This window comes from Leuciscus leuciscus (genome assembly GCF_965113295.1).
Source record: "Leuciscus leuciscus genome assembly, chromosome: 15".
Taxonomy (NCBI): domain Eukaryota; kingdom Metazoa; phylum Chordata; class Actinopteri; order Cypriniformes; family Leuciscidae; genus Leuciscus; species Leuciscus leuciscus.
In genome coordinates, this window is record NC_138739.1 from 27570223 (window position 1) to 27588234 (window position 18012).

The window sequence follows — 18012 nt, forward strand, 5'->3', positions numbered from 1 at the left end:
ATTTTCTTGTGACTTCTCACATTCCAACTTTGTAGTTCTGACTTTATGCTCAAAATGTAAGCTTTATTTTCTAAGTATTACAACTAAAATTTCATAGTGTTACGTCTTGATTCACATAATTTTGACTTATCGATTTTTTCCCCCAGTTTATTTTCAGAATTTTGACTAACCTGTGATTTTATAACGTGATTTTGACTTAAATCTCATAATGTTACGACTTTGTTCACATCATTTTGACTTCAGTCTCATTTTGTTACGACTGTTCACATAATTTGGCCTTAAATCTCATAATGTTACAACTTTGTTTACATAATTTTTACTTAAATCTCGTTACGACTTTGTTCACATAATTTTGACTGAAAGGGATGGTTCGGAGTAAAATCAACCTAGGGTCCTTTGCACCATGACCTCGATCCAAACACCCCCCCCAGAAGCTTTTTTTTCCCTTGGTTGAGCATTATTAAAGTTAGAGCTTATTTCGAGATATCAGCCGAATGGTTTAGTGCAGGCGCTAATGGATCCTATGATGTATCTCGTAAATTACCCCACTAATGATACTACTGCTAACCCGGACGTCAACGTCACTTCAGTGGTTTGGGAAAAGCCCGTAAAAGTCCTGGCAGAAAGCGATGCATAAGGATGTAGTGTAACGACGAATTATAATTTTTTTCCGAAGTGTTGACAACTTAGTATTAACTAATGATTGTTATAAACTGGTACTACCAACAAAATATTAGTGCATTTCTGGAACTAGGCGTCGTTACACTACATCCTTATGCATCGCTTTCTGCCAGGACTTTTACGGGCTTTTCCCAAACCACTGAAGTGACGTCGTGTCCGGGTTAGCAGTAACATGAGCCATCAGGCAAGTGTTATTTAAATAAACTCCTGATGTACTTACAAACTTTCCAATGCCTCGTTTTATGAGTCCAGAACCTATTTGTACTACTGTAGAAGTTTGGTACCATTCTGGGCATTATTAGTGGGGTAATTTACGAGATACAACCTTGGATCCATTAGCGCCTGCACTGAGCCATTCGACTGATATCTCTAAATAAGCTCTAACTTTAATAATGTTCGACCAAGGGAAAAAAAGGCTTCTGGGGGGGTGTTTGGCTCGAGGTCATGGTGCAAATAGGTTGATTTTACTCCGAACCATCCCTTTAAATCTCATAATGTTACAACTTTGTTCACAGAATTTTGACTTAAATCTCATGATACGACTTTATCATGAGATTTAACGTTACGACTTAATTTGGACTTAAATCTCATAATGTTAAGACTTTATTTACATAATTTGGACTTAAATCTCATGTTACAACTTTGTTCACATAATTTGGACTTAAATCTCATATTGTTACGACTTTTTCCATGTAATTTTGATTTACTTTCATAATTTTAACTATTCTCATTTTTACTTTTCTTGTCATTTTTACTTAAATCTCGTAATTTTATGACTTTGCTCACAAACTTTTGCTTTAATCTCATAATTTTGACTTTATTTTTGTCTTTTTTACTTAATTTTCAAACTATTACAAATCTAATCTTGTACTGTTAAGACTTTCTCAAAACTTTGACTTTTCGATTTTTTTGTGGGACTAAAACGCTGCTGTCGTATCTTACCAGCTAACAAATGTAAATATCACTTAGCAGTTTACAGCCATGTCAGTTTACAGTAACCTAAATATAATTTGTTAATGTGTACCAGGAGCTGGAGCATCAGAGGGGCGTTTTGATGACTGAGGTTCAAGCTGCCAAAAACTCCTGGTTCAGTAAAACACTGGGCAACCTCAAGAATTCCTCTGGTAACCAGTCACCGTCCTCACCCAAAGAGGGCCAGTAGGACTCGCCAAGGGCTTAACCAAAGGGTAGAGGAGTGTGACCCTTCCACTTGGCCAATCGGAGTAGATAACAAGCTCTCTAATGAACACTACTAGCAACACAACATTGCAATGCAGTATTCCCTCGCATGGACTAATGAAGGACTTGAACAAACCTCCCCATCCAGATGCACTTACTACTGTTACAATTTCCTTTGCTTGCGATGCCACCTAGTGGATATTAACAAGTACCAGAGTAATAATTATTACTTTAACCCATGTTCACCCCGTTATCCACTTCTGTGGATTGAGTTTGAGTTAGCAAACTGTCAGTTCTAGCATGCAAGTACATAAACTATGACCTTTAGATCGTCAGATCAAAGAGTCTAATTGTTTTGTTTTGCTTTTCTCAGAGGGAATACTGCATTCTGCTTACCATTAAAAGTACAAAAAAAGTTTTTTTTTTCTTTTCTATATAGAATAATAAATGTAACAGTTTTGTCATATAAATATGTATAACTAAATGTTGATTTTTATTTTAATCTTGTACAGTTCTGAAAGGAAAGTGTTCCATTATTTTTTACGATTTTGAATATGAATGTCCTCTTTATAAATGTCAAATACCGAAAAGCACAGAAAATATAGACCGTGTATGGAAACAAGCACCCCGTGACATTCCCTTTCCGTCCATTCTCGTAGTTTTCCATTGCTGTGTAGACTATTCATAGACGGACTCGCACGTAATTCATCAGGCGACGCAAAGCTTTCACGTTGCGATGGCCACGCGATATTCACGCCAAGCTGCACATATTGTTAATTTTATGTTATTTAACTGGTATACATGAGCGATTCAGTGACCGATGCCATGCAGAAATCACAAACTTGTCAAGATGTCCGAGCGTCTTAAAAGCCATATGGAGTCAAAGTGTACACCTGCAATCAATTTCATCTGCTATTTGTCAGGATGTCTATATTAATAGTTTTCCTATATGTGCTGTATTTCACCAAGCGGATTTGAATAATCTGCATGGCTCTTATTCACGCTAACGAATCACCATATTTACACTGATCTAAAAAAAAAATATTGTCTTCTATTTTGTCATTTTTGAAACTGTGATTTAAAAATGCCAAACTAATTATACAAATTATGAAAGAGATGTCAGTTTAATATGAATTGATAATTCTGTCCTGTGGGTTTCTACAGATGGTTCCAGGTGTTTTTATATTGTAATCTACAGGACGGAAGACGTTGCGTCTGGTTTATTGTTGGTTCATCTGTTCCAGCCTGCTGATGTCGTCTGTCTAGTAACTATCTGACAGTAAACATATGGTTCTTGGTCCATGTTTCATTTGATTCACACCTTTCGTTGTTTCAATAAACAGTAACGCTAATTCAGCTTTTGTCTGTATATTTATGTTTTCTGGTAGTATCTCAGCTTCACTTACCTTTCTGTTTATAATTTTTTTAAGTGATATTTTGAGATGGTCCTCACTGCAGAACATGAAATCCAGGGGGAGGAGTCGGATCTAGATCCAACTCCTCCCACCTTACATATACCTAAACCTACCCATCTCCACCCCATGATCCCTAAACTTACCCCTAAACCTACCCATCTCCACCCCTTAATCCCTAAACCCACCCCTAAACCTACCCATCTCCACCCCTGATCCCTAAACCTACCCATCTCCACCCCTTAATCCCTAAACCTACCCATCTCCACCCCCTGATCCCTAAACCTACCCCTAAACCTACCCATCTCCACCCCTTAATCCCTAAACCTACCCATCTCCACCCCTTAATCCCTAAACCTACCCCTAAACCTACCCATATCCACCCCTTAATCCCTAAACCCACCCCTAAACCTACCCATCTCCACCCCTTAAGCCCTAAACCTACCCATATCCACCCCTTAATCCCTAAACCCACCCCTAAACCTACCCATCTCCACCCCTTAATCCCTAAACCTACCCATCTCCACCCCTTAATCCCTAAACCCACCCCTAAACCTACCCATCTCCACCCCTTAATCCCTAAACCCACCCCTAAACCTACCAATCTCCACCCCTTATATCTGGATCCAACTCCGCTCCCCGGATCTCGTGTACTGCATTGAGGTGCTACTGGATATTTTAGACTCTTGCCTTTATTTTATAGGACAGTGCAAGGGTAGACATTATTTGTGTAATAAAATTGTTTATTATTTTTTAACATAATTGTATGTAAATATTAAAGAAATACACCTCATATGACAAAGCATCCAATGCGTGGTATCGCGATACTACTTGGTATCATGATACTTACACACGTACTTCAGGTCGCAGCGCCAGCAGTTTCACTTCAGGTTCTTCACACTCCATTTGTATGTGTAACGTATTGTTGTACGTATGCAGTGCAAAAGCAGCACGGGTATGGTATGGGTATTCGCCTTCCAGCATTAACACGTAAATCTCACACGTTTTGGCCCTGTTGGCCTTCCATACACGGGCTCATTGTGCTGTCACATAGGCTTTATATGACGCGTCGCATATCCACGGCTGTATTCCACAAACATAACGTTTATTCATTATTTTTTATTTTAAATCCAAATGTTGTTACTGAACATGTTTTCAGCATTGTGATTCTCTTTGTACACAGTAAAGTTAGGTACAATCTTTCAGACATATTCACTTTTAAACGCACTACATCACCATCACCATACATCGCACTGCATCACCATAAAGTACCTTTGAGACTTCTCAGTTTACAGGATAAAAAGCTGAGATTTTCCACTTAACTTCATATTTGTCGTATTAAGGAGATCTTAGGCTGTTAGAAATGCATTTTGGTCAAGTTCCAGCACCAGCTGACAATTGAGCAAACCACTATATGTCCACCCTATCATGAACAAATTCAAAATATATTTTCATTGCATAGTGATTACAATTTTCAGAAAGATATTAAGTCCCTTTCTCAACAATTCATTTTAGATGATCGGAAAAGTATTTCGATAATAAAGAAATTACTGCAAAAATTAGCAATAGTTACTCTTTCTTTTCTAAATAACATCTATCACAGATATCTGATTGAACTTTATTTGAAGGTGACGTAGTTACATTGTACTTACTCATAAATACTGAGTAATATTAATGTACTTACTATAGAGAGTTACGGTTAGGGTTTGGTTTAGGTTTAGTTACTTGTAATTATGCATAATTTACTGTTAGTAGCCTATTATAGTAAGTATTTGTAGTAATGTGTAACTGCGTCACCTTAAAATAAAGTGTTACAAAACTTTCAAACAATATTAACTCCCCCTCAATTCTTTATAAAGAAATCACGCAAAAGGGTTTGCAAACTTGTTAAAATAATTTGCTTATTTTCATAAAAGATGAAGATAACAGGGTGGACCTTGGCATTACGGTGGACTAATGCTTTAATGGGTGAAGAGAACAGGAACATCAGAGAAACAACAAGAAAAACCCTCAAGCAATATATGATACTCTAAATATTAAACTAAAACCACCCACTTGATTTGTTAAAAAAACGTTGATTCATTCTATAACCGCTAATCTGTAAGGCTCTTACACATCTGGTCTATGAAAGATTAACTGTACTGTGTACAAAGAGAATCACAATGCTGAAAAAACATTTTGTAACAACATTTGGATAAGTAACAACATTATCCAAAGTAACAACATTTGGATAAGAAAAATTTAATTATTATCAAACCCCGTGTTTGTGGAATACAGCTGTGGATCATTTGCTTTCTGCAATCGTGTCATATATAGCCTATGTGAAAGCACCTTCCAGCGTTTTTATGTGATATCCCAAAATTCACATAATATTGGTGGATGGCAACATAGTGACTGAACTGTTATGTGACAGGAATACAGAGCACTCACACAAACACACACGGCAATTGTTTTTGGGCTAAATTTAAAGTCCTTAAATAAATACAATACAATGTTTTTGTTACTTTAAATTGTTCACTTTATTCAAAACAGATTATTCTTAGTTCTTAAATAACATTCTTGCATACATTTAGATGGTGTGGATCTTATTACAGCAAATGTTAGATCTACATCTATCCCCAGCTAGTGTTACAAGTAGTGGGGAGTAGGTTGTAACAGAACTCTTTGTGTTTGACATTAACTCAAATAATCTGTGATTGTGTTTTACATGTCCAAGTGAGTTATATTTGTTGCAGACAAATTCTACATTTTAGTCTCAAACACAAATCTGGCCTCAGAATAGTTGAGGAAATAGTTCAGCAGCCCTTTATATGGGGTGGCTCTCTGTGTGACCAACATCATCCAGATAGTCGTCTGTAAAGTTGAGCATCTGCTGTAGCGCCGTGAGAAGCAGGACGTCACAGTTGAGCTCCAGCTCCAGCTCCTGACTGTAGTTCTTCACCGGTAACACACAAGACACCGGCACACCTAACCGAGAGCTCACCTCCTGAACCTGCAGAGACAAAACAACATCTCAGTCACTCTGAGTCCTGTGGGAACAGCTCATGTGATCATGTGATCATGTCTCACCTTCGTCTTGATGTAGGAACTGACATAAAGGCTCTGAAGATCTTCCTCCACTAGAGGACATGCTTCATCTACTTTTGTCATCAAGACGATCTGAGCGATGCCTGAAAATGATGTGGTGTGTCAATGCAACTATTAGGTTGCTCAATGTACATCTTACTTTGGATTAGTCACATGATTGGCATAAATATGTTCACTTACCCAGTGAGTTCACTTTTTTGCGTATGGCAGCAAGTTTTTCCTCTAGTTTGCTGGACATGAGGGAGATTTTGGTGGCGTCGATCACATACACCACACAGTGGATCTTCTCCTGTAGAGATGCAGGTCTGGAGGCCTTTTGCTCATCCGGTTGAAATGGTGCCATGGGGTTGAACTGAGGATTTAGCATGAAACAAAACTTTTATAATTCATACTTCAACCTTCATTCATTCTGTAGAACAGTGCACTTACTTTATAGCGGTCTGGTACGTGACCTTGAAGAATAATGCTGATGTCATCAATATCCAGTCCTGCACCTGATTGCTCCTCGAGTCCCATGGTGTCACACAACACAAATGGCAATGGCTTTCCTTCACGACCGTCTTTCACTGGGTATGTGCGAAACTACCAACCAAGAAGAGAAACACATCAAGACCTGAAGTCATCAAGAGCTGTTCCTCGACCTGAAGAGAGACTTCTGTAGGAAACACTATGAATCCTGTTGAATCTGTACCTGTGTGGTGAGACTAGTGCCTGCAGATCCTGACATGGCTTTGCTGGTCATGCGGCCCATGAAGACGGAGTTGATGGAGTTGAAGAAACTGGATTTTCCAGCACCGACAGGACCGATCATTAGGATTCTGACCCGACTCATAGATGTCATCATGGGTTTATAATCCCTGATTGATTCCATGAGCTCTTCTCTTCGTCTACAACATAAACACATTTTTATAGCTGTTTATCAAATTACAATAGAAAAATATAGCTGCACGCAGTGATGATGGGTCCAAACCCCGACGCCACCGCCACGTCTGTGGCTTTAGTACAACTGTGCATGACAGGCAATGTGCATTTAAAGCGGGTAAATGTAAAAGAACTGTCAAAATCTTTTGTATATGCCACATTTACTGCAGCCAGCTGGTGCCACTATGACATGAACCACAACAGCCACTTCCACAAGATCAATAACATATTGATGAATATCATGTCATAGAATGTTATAGGTCACTTTCAAATGAGTGTGAATTTATCATTTGCATAAGGATTTATCTTAAGGATTTTTAATATTCACATTTAATCTTATTATTAAACTAACTATATAAAACTATGTTGTCAGTGTGTTGTCAAACACAGAGGCAGAGTAAGATCAATGGATTAACTGTTTCCCAGTTAGTAGAACCAGAAGATTCAACAACATTTAAAAAAAAGAAGAAAAAAAAAAGAAAGTGTGACAAAGTAGATTTTGATGTCTATTATATATATAAAAGCAAGTCATTCTTAAAACACTGTTCTCAGCAACTTTTCAAAAGAGTGTAAAGTTATCATTTGCAGATCAAATTTAAGTCCAGAAGTAGGCTATTTATCTTAAGGTCTTTTTAATATTTTATTAACCTAATTATTAAACTAATTATATTACACCTAGACACTACAAGTGAACTGGATCTATGCCTTTATTTTGTTATTCAAATTGATAGAAAAAGACTAAAGAGAGATAAGAGATTTATTATCCATTAATGCGGGCAAAAGCCCAGCAATGAATAAGTTAAACTCTAAACAATCAAAAGTATAAAATAGACTGTTACACACACACACACACACACACACAGATAGAGAGAGAGAGAGAGAGAGAGAGAGAGTGATCAAATGATAAGTTGGAGACTGTTTTACCAGTTAGTTGAGCCAAAAAATAAATTTCCACAAAAAAAAAAAAAAAAAAAAAACTGTGACAGAAAGTCTTTGTCTAAATATAAATACCAAATGCAAAAGCTAATAAAAGTTATTAATTATGTATGAAATCCATTTGAGATATCAAAAATCTGCTGGCAATTTAGCATCCTCAGTGTTTTAGCTTCATCCTGACCGAGTTTGGTCATTATACAGTTGTTAACATCCTGTTGGGCTGGATTATGACTTAAGCCCCTTTCACACAAAGATTCCGGAAAATGCACGGATAATGTGTCCCGGGATCGTTTGATTTTGGTTCATTCACACTGCCAGTGATTTTCTGGAATCTGTAAGTGCGTTCACACACATCCCGCAAAGACACGTGACGTCAGGATGTGATAACTCCTGTCAGGTTGTGCTATGGCACGTGCGTCATCACTACGACACACCCCTTACGGCATTGGTCCTGGCTTTTGTTCACACAGGGCGCGTTCCGGGACTGATCCCGGCAATGTTACTAGGTCCCCATCCCGGCATCGATCCCGGGACGTGTTTGCGTTCACACAGAAGGCACTAACAATTTTACGGCAATTTCCCGGGATCAACGCGCTGTGTGAAAGGGGCTTTAGAGTGTGAAAGTTGTTTGGCCTGATGAGATCTATAAGTGTTTGAAGTTTGGTTACAGTAGGTGAAAAGGGGTGTACTACAGAGCCCCTCAAATACAACCATATAAAAGGGTCTGCTGCAGAGCCCCCCACAACCCCTCATGTCCACTTGTGCGACCCTGATAGCCGACGATTCCAGCGTGTGTGTGTGCAAAGTTTCAAGAGTTTTTGAGCATGTTAAGGGTCCCAAAAGTGCAGAAAATGTGAAATAAAAATGTACCTAAAGAAAACAACAGGGCCCTTCGCCCCTTAGGGCTTGAGTGAACAAAAGATCTCAAAACCTAAGTGGAAACATACTCAGCTGTCCACAGAACGTTCCTCCATGGTTTCTCCTCAGCACTGATTTGAGGGCCTGGCACAATAAGTAAAATGTTAACAATAAAAAAACAACGTTATTTAAAAGGACTGAAACTTATTGTACATGACTACATGTGCATATAAAACACTTTTTTTTTTCTGATGATTGACTTACTCTGCTCCACTTTGTACACTTCACATTCAGTCAATTGACCGTCGTTCCCATACATTTTTGCCGGAACAACACTAAATGCACTCCCTCCTTGATTTAACAAAACTGGTTGGTTGTTGCAGCAAAAGTACAACTGTTGGCCGAAGTTGGGTCCTCCAGCGTCATCAAGACGTGCATTATATCCACTGTTAACTTTGATGCACACAGGGATCTTGCCCTGAAAGCTAAATAGGAATATGTCTGGATCAGTAATTTGCTGTCCACTTTGAGTATAATCTACACTAGTGTATCCACCAAAGATGTAGCCTGATCTGTTATAGGCTACAAGTAAAGTTGGACCCTGACGGTCACATCGCTGATGGAAGGCAGAAGCATCATATCCATGAACAGAAGCTTTGTAGAGAAGAGTCAGTTCAACATTCCCCAGCAAACCACAGAGCTGATTTATTTTCTCCTCGGTTAAATCAGAAGTGAGGGAGTCCGTGGTGACATTTCTGACTTGTCTTTTATGCATCCTTGAAGACAAAGATATGCAAATAATACAATATAAATTTAGCTTCATAAATTCATATTTTCAGTCAGCACATTCCACTAACAGGGTACACTTTTGGGTCATATTTTATTAATTAATTAATTTTTACATCATGATTAGATGTACTCCCTGCATTCATAAAGCTCAATTCAATCCTGTTACCAAATTTATAAAATAAAAAAAATCTTTAATTATAAGATATAATATATAATACATTCGGTCCCAAACTAAACTGTATTTTCAAGGGCCATTTACATGACAGCATTTTCAACTAAAAACGAAAAACGTTTGAGTTTTGGCCGTTCGTTTACACAACAGCATGGGCGTAGATTACGCGGGGGACGTGTCCCCCCCACTTTTTATAAAATGTAAATTCGTCCCCCGCACTTTTTCATAGGGCAAGTGTGTCCACCACACCCGGTTTTCGCGGGTGTGCATAGCCTACATCAGAGAATGTCTAATATGGCGAGAAGTTTCACTCTCACTACACTTCCGGCTTCTGAACTGGTTGCAGTTCCACTCTGATTCCATATGAGGGCGCTCACAGGACGAGTGCAGAATGAATGGAGGTCAATGGCGGTATACCCCTCAAAATCCACTTTTCTCAGGATATAATTTTTTGTCTAGTAATTTGAATGTTGTATTCGAAAGGAGATGCAAAGAAATTACACATTGCTGGGTGTTAGATTTTTTAGAGTCACTTATTTGATTTAAAAAAGTCTTTCAAAATGCCAATGACGTCAGAATGCTGACGTCATTAGCAGAATGCTAGCGTGTTATGGGCAACAACAACTCAACCTGTAAGAAATCAAAACGACATAAGTACTCGTTCATTCAACTTTCGACCTAAAACCCATGTTGAACTTGCAAAATCTACAATCACATCTGAGATTTCTCAACGGCAATCGGGTGAAAGAGACACATTTAGCCGTCTAGCCCCATTGACTCCCATTCATTTTGCACTCATGGCGAGCGCCCCCAGTGGAACTCTGGTGGTACTACAACCAAAATTCGGTACAATAGGGCTTAATAGGGAGTGGACAGGCTCTCCGTAGACGGGCTCTGCCTACATCGAGATTTAAAGGGGTGGTTGAGTGTGATTTCACTTTTCTAACTTTAGTTAGTGTGTAATGTTGCTGTTTGAGCATAAACAACATCTGCAAAGTTACAACGCTCAAAGTTCAAAGCAAAGGGAGATATTTGCTTTTAAAGAAAAGGACTACAACAAACGGCTGGTTGGGACTACACGACATTCCTCTCGGGTTAGTGACATCACTAACCCTAGAATTTACATAAACCCCGCCCCCGGGAACACGCAGTCCATGTTGAGAAGAGGAAAAGTTGTTGTATAAGAGTACATTTGTGAGTCAGCTCAAACTTTAGCATCCATCTTTTCACATGCAATAGAAAGTCACTCTGTGTGCATCTCACAACAGTTCATATTATGAGCAATTTATAGATTTATCATGACAGAATATCCTAATTGAAGATAGTTAACTCCACATCAGCAACATAAATTCATCAACTAACCATTCAGAGACGTCCTGTTGCATTCTACATGTTGTCACTTCTTCTTGAGTCTCTCCATCCTTATCTAACTCCGTTTAAAGGGATAGTTCCCTTTGAAATTAATTTTTGGTATGTTTTAGCTTACCTCAAGGGCATCCAAGATGTAGGTGTCTTTTTTTCCGCAGTAGTTTCAATTTTTATATTTTTAGGTCAAACCGTTCTTGTCTGACAGTCATATAATGCAGGTCTATGGTCATTATCTCAAAACACAAGCACAGAGTCCAAATTAAAACAATTCCCCGTCGTCCAAATTAAACAATTCCCCATCGTAAGTACACATTGATGGCCTAAGACACGAAACGAAGCGGTTTGTGTGAGAAAACGAACAGTATTTATATCGTTTTTACCTTTTATATGCAGCCATGTCGAAGTGATCTGATCTGACGTGTACGCAGACTGGTGCATAGATATATACACACTAGATGTCGCCTTGTCTACGGCAGTTCATTGGAACGAATGTCTTAAAGGCGACATCTAGTGTATATATCTATGCACCAGTCTGCGTACACGTCAGATCAGATCACTTCGACATGGCTGCGTATAAAAGATATAAATACTGTTCGTTTTCTCACACAAACCGCTCGTTTCGTGTCTTAAGCCATCAATGTGTACTTACGATGGGGAATTGTTTAATTTGGACGACGGGGAATTGTTTTAATTTGGACTCTGTGCATGCTCTTTGAGACAGTGACCATAGACCTGCATTATATGACTGACAGACAAGAACGGTTTGACCTAAAAATATAAAAATTGAAACTTCTGCGGAAAAAAAGACACCTACATCTTGGATGCCCTTGAGGTAAGCTAAAACATACCAAAAATTAATTTCAAAGTGAACTATCCCTTTAACATTAAAGGCAGAACAGTTTCTGTCATTTTAGTGTGTCTGCGTGAGGTAATAGCAGCTGCTAACACACACGAGCTCTTGAAACCCCGCCCTCTGCACCAGCTCATTTGCATTTAAAGGGCCAGGCACAAAACGGTGCGTTTTTGCAAACCCTCAAAAAGTGACAACTTTAACTTGCTATATAAAAATATCTGTGGGGTATTTTGCGCTAAAACTTCACACACACACTCTGGGGACATCATAGATATATTTTACATCTTGTGAAAAGGGCATTATACCACCCCTTTAAAATCCAAAGAGTCAAGTCTATCTACATACGTGACTTTCACGTTTCCATGGTAATCAGTCACTCGTGCATCACGACACGCCCATGCTCGCACCCGCGCCCAATCCATTTTTTTTCATAGAGGTTGCAGTGAGTTCAAAACGACAACAAACTCTTCAGTCTTAAAGGGGTGGTTTACTGCTTTTTTTCTTTGCATGATTGTGTTTATGGGGTGCAATATAACATGTCTTCGGGGTTTTTTTTTTTTTTTGTCTTATTTTTCATAAATTTCACCTTTATTGTAAGCTGCTTTCTCCTCTGTCATTTGAACGACCGGTTGACTTCCTGATTCTATGAAACCACTCCCTCAGAAACAGGCAATGGGCTCAGATTGGTTAGTTGGGCCGGTGTGTTGTAATTGGCTAAACTGTGTAGTGCATGTTGTCCGGAAACTTCACGCCCATTACCTTTACGGGCGAAAGTTGCATGTGCTCCGGTCCAATGTAAATAATGGTGTCAATACTGCCGTATCAGTTTGATCAGAATCAGACCCAGAAAGCGGCAATGAAGAGAATCAAGCAACCTCAGCAAACACGGCTCTTACAAAACGTTTCTGAATGGTACATTTTTTATTATTATTATTCTATTCTATTCTATTCTATTCTATTCTAATCTACTATTATTATTTCGATACGCTGTTACTTGAAAATGCTACTGCTGCTTGTTAGCTTTTGAGATACGGTTTTCTCCTGATTAAACATTTAATATAACTGAATAAATGACTGAGTAATACCGTTTTTTAAAGTTATTGTTTTAACTTCAGCAGCTGAAGTTGGCTGTTGCGATTACATATATTTTTTTGAACTTTATACACGTTTGTCTTATACACACAAAATAGCATCGAACTAACTGGCTATAAACAAACAGCGTTGGCATTGGTTTACGTTCTTGATCAAATCGAAAAATTACGTCATAAAATATACATGGAAAATACATTTACAAAATTAGTACATAATTACAAATTCAGGTCCAAAATGTTTGTACGCATTTGTACGTGTAAGTGGCTACTAAAGCCAGCGCTGGCATTTGTTTACGTCCTTGATAAAACTAAAACATTAACTTACGTCTGAAATTATACATGCAAACAATATTAAGTCTTACTTACAGGTTGTGGCCCAACAACTGTTGTCTCTGGTTTTAAAGTTGGAACTGCTTCATGTTTTAGTAACAGTTTCTTGTTGAATCCGGCATTGAATTCGTGGAGATTCTGGAAGCTGTCTTCCGTAAAATGCGCAGCACAGAGAGCTATTACGATTGAAATTTTCAGGAACATAATCAAACATAAATTTTAGCCATTGTTGACGAACTACAGCGTCCGTATGAAGCCCGAACACAGAAGACCTGGCAGCTGGGTGAAAATAACACACTTTCGACGGCATGGCTACAGCTCTCCACTATAACTCTTCCTCTTCGACAAAGCCGCAGAAATATGGCCATGCCCCCTTTTTTGCATGGGTTAGTTACGTATAAAACCCGGGAAGTATCTCGTTGTAGTCCCATTCCAGTCGTTTTTGTAGGCATTAAACTTCCTGATTTTTAAAAGACGATATCTCTGCTTACGTTGAACTTTCAGCGCAGCAACTTTGCAGATGCTGTTCATGCACCAACAGCAACATTACACACCATTTAAAATGAAAAAAGTGAAATCACAATCAACCACCCCTTTAACTCGATCCTTTTTCACGAAAAAGTCAAGCGCTGTAAGTAAGTTGTCATGTGGTATCCGAATTGTGTTGCACAATGATGAATAACTCTGCCTATTTCTCTTGTTGAATAATTAACAAGTTTCGTTGTAAATTGAAAATATTCACTACCCGCACAAACGTGCGTTTATTTTCAATCTTTTTTTATTCGTAATGTCTTTTATTTTCACAGATGTTATCAAAGCCCTTCAAATTAGAATAAACATGGTGATTGTTAGCCTAATGCTGAATTTGTATTTTCATGCATTAACAGCCTGCTTGAATCAGGCAGCGTTGTAACATGTGTACATGATGACAAACTTTAAGTTCTCTTGAAAAAGCCTAACCAGAAAGTTTGAAGTAGTTTTAAAAGCTTGAAGTTTGAAGGTTTTCAATTGGAAAGTTTTAGTTTAGTAAGACAGACAGGCAGATAGATAGATAGATAAATAGATAGATAGATAGATAGATAGATAGATAATAAATAATATTAATAATAAATAGGGAATCACAGATAATGCAAGGATGATTCTGATTTAATTTAATTTAATGTTAAGTGGCGATTGATAGCCTATAGTTGATAATAATACACTTATGGTAACAAAGTTTCAATTTGAAATGAAAGATGGAGCATAGGCTACATTTAATAAAATTAAGGAAAAAATGCCCTTTATAAAGGTAAAAAACTTATTCTGATAAAAATGTTTTCCAACAGTGATGTAATAATTGTAGTTTGAATAATTGTAATGTGATGATCAAATATCATAGTTTTGGGCGGTTGGCGGGTGGATTATTTATTTTTAACAGCAGATTCGGGTGACTCAAAGTGCACCAGATTAATGCATTTATCTTTAAAATGTACACATTTTCTTCCAGGGGGGCATGCCCCCCGACCCCCCTAGGGGTACCGAGCTCCACCCACAAACACAGTAGGCTATATGATGGTCTATGAAAAATACAAATTTCATTATCTTATTATTAAAATGCATGATCAGGATTTTACCACTTCCGCCTAGTTTTGAGCCAGGAAAAACCCTGCATGTGCAATATAAAGTAATGAACATCGTTCTTTCTTTCTGTTTTATTGCTTTAAAAATAAATAGCATATTAAGCCAATTAAGCAAAAACCTGTCAACAAAAGTCTGAAAAAAACTGGTATTACACTTGACATTCTGTCCCCCTCACTTTTGAAATGATGGCTACGCCCCTGCACAACAGCAGCGTTTTGGGGGCGTGAAAATGCAAACTTTTGGAAACGGGTTCCAAAGTGCAAGTTTTTGAAAACGATACCATTATTAACGTCTCTGTATAAACTACAAAAACACACATTTGTGAAGGTGACGTCACGCGCATGTGTATAATGTGTTCAGTCTATAGGCGCGAAGTGTTTCTTTACAAAGTGACATATAGGTGTGAACAGGGTTGTCCTCTGTGCGCGAAATAAAAAAAATCGCAAAGGAAAACCTTTTACGTTTTTAGTACATTGTTGTCGTGTAAACATACCCCAAATTTTGGTAGCAGGGTTGAAAAGCTGTAAAAAATCTCAAGTAAAATGAATAGAATGAAAAATTAATGTTCTATTGGTATAAAACACACACCTATATACAAATTTGTCTATTTTGTTAATATTACAACAGCTAAAATCAGCTCATATTTAGTTTGGCCATTTGTTGAAAAAGCTCATTAAAAGTCACTCTTCCCCTGTTTGTGGCTTGTGTATTAATTTGTTTGTTTGATGTACTAATGCACAACTGAATTTTATTTTTCGTACTTACTTTCCTTTAAGCTTGCTGTTCATTGCTTCTGTGAATTGCCACTGTACAAAGAGTTATATTGGCAGATCAAAATAAAATCATTTTACAGCATATTTTCCAAACACTAATCAAAAAAAAAAAAAAAAATTTTTGAATATATCTGTATGTAATATTTTATACTCTTATAATATGTATGTGTAACTTACCTTTTGTAGAGCACTGACTTGCTGTGTGAAAAGAAACACTGAAATGCTTCAACTTGTTCTTAGGATGTTACACCCAAGTCAAACCTGTTCTCTTTGCTCAAACATTAGCATAGTGAACAGGGCCGTGCACAGGGGGGTGGCCCGGTGGCTAGAGCCACTGCCCTTCTGCCCTCATCAGCTGAGGTGCCCCTCTCGCCCCCCTCCCTAACCCTCCAGAAGATTCCCATAAAAACGTTCTGTTATCGCTCCGCTAAAGATCCACTGATTCCGCTAATCCGCTCCGTGTTTTCCTGCTCGCTCCGCAGCGTCACTCGTAGACAAGCATGTGCCCGCTCCCCGACGACAGACGACAGTTTCAGAATAGAATTTCGTCCCATTCACAGGTCGATTACAAATTACAATCCACATTACAGACAGTAGTCGATCCACAAAATTAGTATTTTGTTAATATGTTTTTGTATTTCTGTCGCAAAATGTTTTGCTCTTGGTCTTCAAATAGTGCTAACAAGTTACAACTCGTGCAACATCCATGTTCTTGGAAGAAAAGCAAATGTGTTTTGTGCCGTCAGCCACCTTGTAACCTACTATACTAAGGTACTATTCATTTAGATTAGAACACATTTAGATAATATATAGTATATTACCTTTTTATTATGTATAATCTTAATATGGTCTCATTAAAATATTATAAATATGATGTAGGCTATGTTATAGATAGATTCTATATCAACTAAGGCAACTGATTATAATGGGAAATATATTTACAGGAGTTAAAGTGTGAAAAACTGTCTGCTAAATATTCTATACATAATGATTTACCCTCTGGCTTTCTAGAACTTTGATTCAATTTTTGCAATGTTGAATAAATAGGCTTTGTCTTTGCTCTTTCTCACTCTTTTCTTCTAATTTTGTGAAGGCATTGTTTTTTTGTCTACAAAATCTGCAAACAATAGAAAATGTTATTTATTCGTGATTTATTTATTAGTGTTATTTATATTAGATTAGATCAGGTTAAATATTTTGATTGAACAATAATTATAATTTTCACTACTCCCAGTGTATGATTGCAGAACAATATATGTTTGAAAATTGATTGAGCAACAGATTTTGTGTGAAAATAAATCAGAAAGGTGGTTTGTTTAAAAATCTTATTAATGTATGAGGTGGCAAGGAGGTACACACAGGGTAAAACCAGCACGGTAAAGACACACAGTATTGATAAAAATACTTAAGCTAAATTAATATGCTTTTAATAATGTCTAAGTTGATACTTGTTCAAACCAAATGACTTTAGCAAAGTTTATATTAATTGATTGATCATCAATTTGAGTTATTTTGATAAATTAAATAATAAATGTTTAATAAATATAGGCTATCTGTCATAATTTTCATTTTAAAAATACAGAAACAAGATTCTTGAGATCTTTGTATTTAAATTGCTACATAAGTCTAAAACATAAAATATATATATATAAAATAGTAGATTAAATTAGCACAGAATCAACCTTGATCAAGTCAATGATCAGCCAAATTTCCAAGTCCATCATCAAAAGCGTTTATGAAAAAAAGTGCTGAGCAGAATTTGTGCCATCGAGTGGTATAAAAGAGAATTAAGTCAAATGCGCATTTTACCCCGGTGTGACTTTATAACTGTTGTAACCTGTATATCATTTCAATTTATACTTTAACTGTATAATATTAAATTAAATGTCTATACTACTTCCATAGGATGAGGCAGCTCAGAGAGTGAGAGCCCATCATCAGA

At 37.5% G+C, this 18012-nt stretch overlaps 3 protein-coding genes and 1 long non-coding RNA gene across 7 annotated transcripts in view; 1 reads left to right on the forward strand and 3 right to left on the reverse strand.

The window, feature by feature from the left end:
- rabgap1l (RAB GTPase activating protein 1-like) overlaps positions 1-3216 on the forward strand; it is an 88100-nt gene extending 84884 nt beyond the window's left edge. For all 4 annotated transcript variants that reach the window (XM_082138821.1, XM_082138823.1, XM_082138824.1 and 1 more), the window contains one exon: positions 1709-3216. In XM_082138821.1, the coding sequence (XP_081994947.1) occupies positions 1709-1843 (135 nt within the window). In that variant the 3' untranslated portion in view covers positions 1844-3216. The remainder of the gene's footprint in view (positions 1-1708) is intronic.
- LOC309475934 lies at positions 143-1702 on the reverse strand. Its single transcript, XR_014197894.1, has 2 exons — positions 258-1702; positions 143-217 (listed from the first exon to the last, which is right to left on the reverse strand). It is a non-coding gene; the product is annotated as an uncharacterized lncRNA (long non-coding RNA).
- A 2533-nt stretch (positions 3217-5749) lies between the features above and the next one.
- Positions 5750-16579, reverse strand: LOC309475895 (interferon-induced protein 44-like). The gene is made up of 9 exons (XM_082138871.1): positions 16248-16579; positions 16063-16103; positions 9339-9850; positions 9164-9218; positions 7051-7246; positions 6789-6941; positions 6540-6711; positions 6342-6442; positions 5750-6264 (listed from the first exon to the last, which is right to left on the reverse strand). The coding sequence occupies exons 2-9, from the start codon at positions 16083-16085 to the stop codon at positions 6079-6081; spliced, it is 1398 nt and encodes a 465-aa protein (XP_081994997.1). The 5' UTR covers positions 16086-16103; positions 16248-16579; the 3' UTR covers positions 5750-6078.
- Positions 9887-18012, reverse strand: part of LOC309475887 (uncharacterized protein) — a 31822-nt gene continuing 23696 nt past the window's right edge. Inside the window, exon 2 of the mRNA XM_082138836.1 lies at positions 9887-10052. The gene's annotated coding sequence lies outside the window, so the exon portion shown is untranslated. The remainder of the gene's footprint in view (positions 10053-18012) is intronic.